The sequence below is a fragment of the Athene cunicularia genome (genome assembly GCF_003259725.1).
Source record: "Athene cunicularia isolate RWA chromosome 20 unlocalized genomic scaffold, athCun1 chr20_part1, whole genome shotgun sequence".
Taxonomy (NCBI): Eukaryota; Metazoa; Chordata; class Aves; order Strigiformes; family Strigidae; genus Athene; species Athene cunicularia.
This window is the reverse complement of record NW_020799125.1, coordinates 5,223,464-5,232,840: the sequence shown is the minus strand read 5'-3', so window position 1 is coordinate 5,232,840 and position 9,377 is coordinate 5,223,464. Positions and strand designations below refer to the sequence as shown.

Here is a 9,377-nt window from a genome sequence, read left to right as displayed (position 1 = left end):
TTTGGGCTGAGCTTTTAGGTAATTCTATTCTTTTTCCCAAAAAAGTCTGAACTTTCAAAGGTCTGAGCCTGACAATTGCCTCTATATTATCTATATTATGTTACCCCCGTTTCTTTAGCCAAAAGCTAATCTTCACCATGAAGGACTTTGGGTTAAGGACTTAAAACACCCTATCTACTCCTTAATAGCCTGTGTATGACCACTTACTACTACTAGTCTGAAGAGGTCCTCCACCTGCGGAGGTCCTCAGGGGCTGGCAAACCTTTCTGGCCAACTCCGTATGTGAGCAAAACAGATGCAGCAGCTCTGCCTTTAACAATTGCACATATTCTCATAAACTATTTTTATTTCTTAAACTATTTTTATTTCTTTTACTTTTACTGTCTGTGTTTACCAAGGTATAATCGTAAGGGGATTTGCCTAGAAAAATTTGAAGAAATATATGCAGGATTTGGAGGAGGGAGGGCGAGTCCCCCAGCCACAGTGTCAGGCTTCTGGCCCTTCGCGGTTGTACGAGCTGGTGACTCTGGTATCAATACAAGTGACTGTGCCACCACCCAGGCAGCAACAGCATCCTCCCTGCCAGGAAAAGGGGGGGGGGTTCCTGCTCCGTGTCAGTTTGACTGGTTCTTTGCTCCTTTCTGGCTCTTCATTTGCTTCCAAGTATACTTGGAGTGGTGTTCATTTGCCAGATTCTGGGTGGATAAGTAGGGCATGGGGATGTTGATTTTTGTTGCTACTTGTCCTTCAGACCTGGCCCACGAGTTCTGGCCCAGGGCCAGGCTGAAGAGGTTAATGCTTTGCTGGCAACCCTCTAAGCAGAGGTAGTTTGTACTCAGGTGCTTCTCTCTGTAGAAACACAAACACATTATTTCGTATGGTCACCCCTTAGGAAATACAGTAATTCACATTAGTTTAATTAACCCCGAGAAGCCATTGTACTGAAATACAGCCACCTGTAAGGGAGAGCAGAGCAAGCACCAGGGTTAAGTGGGAGAAAGGTCCCAATTTTGAACCAGAAGAGTAGGTGTAAATCTTCCCTTTAGAAGTGGGGAGGGATTAGTACACACAGGCCCAGCAGGAGCCCAGTTTATTGCTAATTGTGTCTTCACATTTTAGCCGTATTTAAAAAAAAAAAAAAATCCTTGAATATTTAATGTCCCATTTCTTCATGACCACAGAGATTAATTGGGAAATGAAAGTAACTGGCAGAGAGGGGCAGAGCCCAGAACACCACAGGGAGCTGCAGCCTGAGCCTGGGTTCAGGTGAGGCACAGGTACCTGCCCTTTCCCTGCTGGGTTGTGCAATGGACAACACTCACCGCCTTAAAAAGTGAGGGGTTTGCTCTTCTTGCCTGCTCTTCTCCTCCTCCACCATGTTTTAATAATTCCTGGGTGACTGATACTGACCTCGAGGTCAGGAGTCTCCAGTTAACAGCCAGGAAATGCCCTTCTCATTGGTCATTATTGCCTAATTAACAACTTGAAATATTTCACAATCGATGTCAATGACACAAGATGGCCATTTTAGGGGTGGGGGCTGCAGAGCACTTGGCAGCATTTGCATGTGAAAGCCTGGCAGTGAGATGCAGAGGCGAGTGCATGCCTGGGCTGCTGCTGCTCCCACCCTCCGGGCTCCGCCGTGCTGCCTCCAGACCCACTTACACCCAGAAGAAAGATGTTCACAAATACAATGCCTAGACATGGCTGGGTCTAAGGGACAGGTATTTCCAACCAGCGCCACACTGTCAGCTGGGAATGGTGGGATTCCATCTCTGTACGGGTTCTGGCCTCAAACAGCGAATCCTTGGCTCGAATCAACACCAGGTTGGGCTGAGCCAAGGGGTCTTCGTGGCCTGGCAGGGGCCGGGAGAGAGCAGGAGCAATTCCTGGTCCTTCACCCACCCGCATCTGTCAGTCAGGACCGTCTGACACTTAACGATGTGCCTTACGTATACAAAAATACATACAGTATCTTTTGTGAGATATTATCCAAGGGGTTTTACAGTGCTTGTGCCATGTTGAGAGGTCTGTTTAAAAATCTGAGATTTAGAAACAGCCTCCCTCTCCACCTGGCAAGGAAGGCAATGGGAGAGGAAAGTGTTTTCTAACGTCCTGGGTGGCTGACGTGGAAAAGCAACGCAGAAACTGCTGGGGGGTGAGGCTTGACGGCTGGGTCTAGCTGCTGGGTGTCTGGTCTCCATGGGAGCCCTCCCCAGTCGCTTGAAGTCACTAATCTGGCAGAAAATTCACACAACAGAAGCAATGCATGGAGGGGTCCAACGGATACCAGGAGCTGGATCCTGCTGCTGGGAGCACACCCCCCCACCACCACCCCAAAAAAAAAAAAAAAAAAAAAAAAAAAAAAAAAAAGGAGAAGAAAGTCCCCTTTCTGTTGGCACTGGTGAGCTGCACTCGTGCAGCTGCCTGCAGAAGAGCAGCCTGAGGTCACACTCACTATGAGTGAATCTGGACACTGCCTGCATCACACACCTGATGAGCATCAGGAGCGTAAGAACGCCTTTATCTCTGCTGAGCACATGGTGTAGCACAATGCTTTGTCCTGCTCCAGTGTGCTCTTCACCACCCCCCCAGCCAATTCACTTCTTAAAAATCACAACAAAACTGAACCAACAGAGAGAATTTGCTTCAATGTGGACATGGAATTGCTCAACTGGCACCCAGATGCCTTCAGTCTGGACTTGGCATCTTCTGGCAGCAGCCTTACACAGAGAATTAATGCAGAGCAGGTAACTTCATAGCACTGTAATTGAACATTAGCTTCCATCTGCAGGCACTGAGAGTGTAGTGGTGATGTATTAATGCAGTATAAATGTATCTCACGTGCCTATATAACGAATACACCTTATACAGCTGTTCCTGGTGAGGCCATGGTGAGGAGACCAGAGCAGATGGGCCTGCTCTGAGAGCTCGTAACCGGCCTGTTCCTTGTGAAGCAGGATCGTGAGATGTGTGGATGTACTCCCATGCTACACCACCAAATCAAAGGGGTTAAGCCAAAGATTAGTACACTGAAAACGCACTTACTACTATAAATTATGCAAAAAAAAAGCATATGGATTAAATACAACTAAACCTTTTTTTTAACGTTTTAATGTATTTTGCCATTTTAATTTGGTGTTTTGGGGATGCTTGGGCTGTAGTCAATGTCACTGTTTTCTTTGGAGGACCAAAGTCGTTTTATTTGTGTTAATCATGCACCTGCAAGAAAAGGAAAAATAATAGAAATAAAAGCAGCCTGTCACTGTAGTGTGGCTAAGGGCAAGAAGCACAGTGCAAATCTTTAGTTAAAGATTTTCTGTTGAGAGTGTGCTTCTAAAGGGTCACAGAGCTGATCAGTGAGGAACATAACTCAGGCATCCTGACACCCCCATTCCTGCTCTATCCATCACAGCGATACCTAATCCCTGAATAAATCCCTGAGTATTCCTGGGTCATGTTTGATTTTTCTTAGACTAGTTTCTCAGCTAATGCTTTCAGAAACAGGTTTGAAACAAACATTTCCATATTTATGTTCCTATTAACATAGATACATTAAAAAACTTAATGAGCTTATGTAACAAATTGCTACATTACATTGTTAACAATTCAAGAGAGGATCTGTACTTAGGTAGATAAGAATGGCATTTGCAATGGCACCAGCTCTGGTAAAATTACAAGGAGCATCAATTGCATGTTGCAGGTAGACTGTCCTGAGACTGGAGCCTAAAGGTCTCTGGCATGGTCCGGTCCCGCCCGCGAGGTGTGTGCCACAACCCACTTGCAGAGCTTAAACAGGGTGATACAGCCAGGGTGATAAATCCAGGGGCTTCCCATGTCCGAGGGATGAGGTGAGGTTGTGGTTGGTCCTCTGATGCAGAGCTGGCATCACCTCTCGCCATCACAGCCTTCCTGTGTTGAGCAAGACCCTGTGGGCATGTCTGCAGAGACTGGAGCTTTCTCCGTGCCTGCTCTGAACTGGCTGGATGTGTCAGCGGGTTTGGGAGGCCGCCAGCCGTTGACTGGTAGGGAAGGGGTGTCTCAGGCACTGCGAGGGCTTCTGGAGCTTCCAGATCACATCTGTCCAGCCTGGGGCAGGGGCAGGGCACCTGGAGGTGTTTGTAGCTTGTAGATATGCTTTACATTTCCATGTTTCCTGCTTCCTCACTGTAAACAAGGAAATACTGAGTGCCCAAACTTTTGGGACAGGAAGACAGCTTGCTGAGTGTGTATGTAGGCAGTGCAGAGCTGGCGAAGACCAGCGGAGCGGGGCAGACATTCAGCCGGTCCGAGACGGCTGGAGATGTAAATTGTCCCCTGCTTGTCTGCAGACATGGTCCTCACTAATGACCAGGCTCATGGGCACAACACTCTCTCCAGAGAGGCTGAGACATGGCTTTTAGGGAAGGGGGCTCGGGGTTTAAAAAAGCAAGTACTGAGACCCTTCCCCAAGCAGTGCTAACAGTTTTATATAGGCAAGTCAGCAGGCTGGGCTCTTGTGCCCAGTCTCCTAGGAAGCTACCGCTGGCCAGCAGCAGAACTCATCCCTCCGTCCCATTCATTGCAAAGCCTTCCTGTGACTATTTACATGCCACCATCACTAAGCAGGGCCGGGTTTGGGCTCCAGAAGGTTCTGCAGGCTTGATGGGGTTTGGCCTGCTCTGCTGGAAGAAGCCACAGGCGTAAGTAGCGAGCGGTGCCCTGGGCATGGACAGGAGCCTCAGGCTCCAAGGCACCGGGGGCTCTGGGCAGCTTAGGCCTCGTGGCCATGTTGTGCTGGCCACTGTGTGGCTGCCATGGCTTTATACGCTGCCTGGGAAAGAGCAGACAGTGCCTAACTCACCAGAACAACCCTGTGCCTTGGAAACCTGGGAACAAACTTGAACTGGGGAAGATTTGTGCTGTTTGTGGTGATGTTGCTCTAACCACGCTACAACAGATTTACAGTCTTGCTGAAACGCAAGCAAGGATTCCTTTGGCAAAACTATGCTGGGATAAGCTATGCTGACAGAAGAGCACTTTAGCTGGTGTATTCTGTGTTTACACAAGAGGAGTGTTTTATCGGCCTAGCTATACTGGCAAATGTCCCCTCGGGCTAGTTAGTCTTTTCTCTGCAGCTTTGCCGTGTCGCTGTACGGGCAGAGTCTCCAAGCGGAGATGCATGTGGCACTCGGCGAGGGGACTGGGGAGCCCCTGGCTGTGCCTCACGGGGCAGTGTGCCAGGCGCTGCCCGGCAGCCTGGACGCAGCTGAGCCCGGGTCATTCTGGCGGCACACCAGCACACACCCGCGGTGCGGACATGGCGCGCTCTGGGCTAACCTGTAATTTGCATGGGTGCAGCTTGACCTGGTTTGAGCCCATGTCTGCCGCTGGATTTGCATCTATTCAGCTGAGCTGGTTTTGTTTTGCTGCTGTGATTGTTTTCAATTCTAATGCAGCCCAGCACAAGGAAGTCGTGGCCTCCTTCCTCTCCTAGCAGCATCAGGGCTGGCTTTCAAAGGCAACCATCTGTCTTGTACCAATATGACTCTCAACTGTAAAAACTGTCTTCCCTTCCCTCCAAATCCCCTCTCATTACTGAACAGACCCTGGCCCCATGGCTCCCCAAAGCAAAACTTTACTCCCCCAAGCCCCACAGGGAGGGAGCAGCTCTTCTCACATCCTCTGCTAGGCTGTCCAAGGCCATGCTCCCAGGGTCATTAGTCTCAGCTCTCTGGACCACTAAATCATCTAACAGCATAAATTTAATCTGGATCAGACGTGGACCGACGGTTGCCTTTCTGCTGAGTTAGTCAAAGCACACGGTTAGGGTCAGCTTTGGAGTCACCATTTTTGTAAATTTGTTTTGGTGACGGGATGATGGACCACATCTGGCTGCAATGGTGTGGGCAAAAGACCTTTTATGTAGCATAAAACTGCCGGTACCAAGTTGACATTAGCCTCTTTTTAAATATATCTTAGTGTGAATTTATGCCGATTTAGGGATTTCCAGTGACAGATTTTGATACTAGTAGTAGGAAATGTAAAGCTGGATGGACTGTATTGCCCAGTGGCGTCTGGGCTGTGGCTCCTAAGTCCCACAGGACAGGAACTCTGGGCTCTTTCCTGAAACAGCTATGTCAGAGGTTGGAAATCCAGCAAATACCTTTGTTACACCGCCTAAGTGTCTCTGCACTGATATGTAATGGGCACTTTTCACTGCTCCGGCAGGTAGGAATGTAGCACAAGCAGAGAGCTGGGGATCAGCCACGGAGAGCCATAGCTGCCTGATCACAGTGGTGCTCCTGTGCAAGACTCTGCTAATAGCGCAGTGATGGGAAATCTTGGAGCATGGGTGCATGTGCACATGTAGGGGGAAAAAGGGGAGATGGAGGAAAAAGTCAGAAGCCCCAGGTTGAAGATGACTGGCAGGCTGCCTGAATTCAGATTTGAACTGAAGCACCCTGGATCATATTGCCTCCATTTGATTAATGAACAGCAAAAATTGCAGGGTTTTAGTACATAAAAAAATCACCTGGACATTCCAAGTCTGCATCCTTCTGCAATTTACCTTCATGACATTAGCTCAGCATAAATAAGAGGTTTCTATGTAGTACATATTCTTACACCTCAGAGTATCTCCTTGTGCTTTTGCAGCAGTAGTGTTGCATAAATTTTTGCAAAAAAATTTTGCATGGAAAAAAACAGAGCTATAAAAAAACCCCTAACCCTGTCTATATTAGGTACAGTAACCATGCAACATCATCCTGGACTCCTGTCTCTGCAGATACACCTGCAAAATCAAGTCCTTGACAATGCAGCTTGGAGGAGGTTTGGAATACTTTGAAGGTATTTGCTGGCACCCGGTATTTTATAATGCTGACAGCCCTTCACTGGTGCCTTATTAGTGTGATTATAAATGACAGAGTGCATTAGGTCTAGAGTTTTGACTGATGTAATTTTTGCCAGCAGTTCAATTCCACCCCCCCCAGCTCTGCTTCATCTTGCCAGGTAATAATAGTGTTGCAGCTCACCAGCATATCAGCATTGGAGAAACACCGCGAAGGAGCAAACGGAAACGTCATGCCACCAAATCCTCTGTATTTTCCAATTAAGCAAACACCTGTGGTAATATATTAACAGGGACATGGAAGGGAAGAGAGTGTCCTTGTGCTCTTCTTGGCTGCTAAGTGATAAAAAGGCCAAAGGCTTTGGCAGTCTTGTATTTGTCTTTAAAATTTTTGTCCCTCCAAGCTTTCCCCCCATATGTGAAACATTTCAGATTTTGTCCAACTGAGCTTTGATGAAGGACTTGGGAAAAGACTGGCTATTTAGAGGGATTAGGACTTTTCAAGAAATTGAACTATGGAACTAAAAGAGTAACTGACTTTGTTTTCTTTAATTATTTAAATTGCCTAGAGGCAAAATACTCAGCTTCAACTCACATGACCCATTTCCCTGACATTGAGGTCAGTTTACTGATTTCATCACCCCTTTAAGATGACTGAAGAGTGAAAGGTAACTAGAAATAAGGCAACTAGAAATAAGGCATCTGACTGTTCTGTAAATTCCTTTCCTACTGTACGGTACTGCCTGCATCTTTTTTTGAACTCTTTATGTTCAGAAGTGTTTGGATAATTTATCTATTAGGATTTAAAATTTGCGTGTGTATGTGTATATATGCATGCATGTGGAGAAGTGGATATTTTAAAAAATAGCCTTAACAGACCTGATGAATCCCCTGAAGTGCACAGGCTGCAGGACCCAAGGCTGGGGATGCAAAAGACCTTCTGTACCTGGTGTCTATCTCTGTCAGTGGAGAAACCTTCCCCAAACCATCGCTGTTGTGCCCCAGCAGTTGTTTTCTTAAAACTTGGTGCATCATTTAAGGTATCATATAGGCTGCATGTACCATGAAAGCAGAGGAAGGGATAAAGGAGCATCTCATGGCGGATGTTTTTACAGTGCAAGTATAGCTCAGTGACGATACCCACTCCTTTTCTTAAAAGAGCAAAAGTAATGGGAGGTTCATACTGAAGGATATGTATTAGCTACAGCCTGAATTGGGCTGAGCAATGTTTTTTCAGCTCATTTCTGTGTCTGTACTTGAAAGATTTGCTTTTCTGCTGATTTAGCCTATGGGATTCTTTGTTTTTGCAATATTGGATTTTTTTTTTCTTATTGTAGTATAAGCAACTAACTGTAGGAATGTATGATCCACCGAGGCTTTATTTTTTAAAGTATGAATTACATGTATTGTACCAAGAGCCTGTTTATCTTTTTGCTTTCAGAAAATAGCCTAACTAAATATATGAATCCTGATTTCACATTTAGCATTGTGGTGTTTGACTGGTTTTGATTTTTGATCTTGGGGTTTTTTTTTTTGATGTGGAGTCTGCTTCCTGCACTAACGAACTGAGTTCAATTACACACAGTCCAGCAATGACATCCTTTGGAGCAACACTCTGGCTAATGAACATAAAATGGAGGGAATAAAAAAAATCAGAGCATCTCTCCAGAATGGAGTGATCACACCACTGCAGTCAAAATGCCAGAGCCCTGAGGAGGTGCCTCAGGATCATCGGGCAGAGCTGCAAGGGTCTTGGGGACTGTGGCTCCCATTTCTCCCACGGATTCACCTGATAAGAATCCAGCTCTCACCAGCACTGGGATTATCACTCTTGTTTTATGAATGAGGAGACCGAGGTAAATGCAGCCACAGTCATATTTGTGGTCATCCCCTGCCTCAAGAACAGGGACAGTCTAGGAATTTGGGTCTTCCTCACCCCTGTCCCATGCTATGGCTGCAGGCAGGCTCGTGTGAGCTCCCTCTCCTCCCAGGTATCCTCTCCTGCCGGCAACCATCCAGATCGACAAAACTTCATGTGTACAAAAGCCAGAGAAACTCCTTGCAGGAGCCCGAGGCAGCTGCTGAACCTCAGCCACATGCCATGCAGCATCTAACCCAGGGCCTGAAAGTGCCTGGTGTCAGCCTGTCACTTCTGCCCGTGATTTGCTCTCTGCTTCAGGCTTACGGCAGGCTGTGGCCAGGGGACTCCACCGCTCCAGCTCCAGTGGGAAGGAGCAGGAAGAAAACATAGCTGGGACCGTGTTTATTAAGCAAATTAATAGGTTGGGAAAAAACTAGCCGCGGTGTGGGCACACTTTCTTCTCGCCTCCTGCAGAAGCAGGGACTGGGACCTGGGCAGGTGAGGAGTGTTCGACAGCACATCCACTCCCTGCTCCCCGTCTTCGCTTTCTCCGCTGGGGGCCAAGCTGCGGGTGGGGGCCGGCACACTCACAGCCCTCGACGGGGCGCCGGCTCCCCCACTGCACCTCAAATACGGGCGTAATATCGGTGTGGGAGCCCAGAGCCCCGCTGGAGTCCGGCCTGGCCA

At 47.5% G+C, this 9,377-nt stretch overlaps 1 protein-coding gene across 1 annotated transcript in view; it reads left to right on the top strand.

The window, feature by feature from the left end:
* The first annotated feature begins 5,157 nt into the window (after positions 1-5,157).
* TFAP2C (transcription factor AP-2 gamma) overlaps positions 5,158-9,377 on the top strand; it is a 12,292-nt gene continuing 8,072 nt past the window's right edge. The window contains exon 1 of the mRNA XM_026862314.1: positions 5,158-5,321. Within this exon, the coding sequence (XP_026718115.1) occupies positions 5,158-5,321 (164 nt within the window). The remainder of the gene's footprint in view (positions 5,322-9,377) is intronic.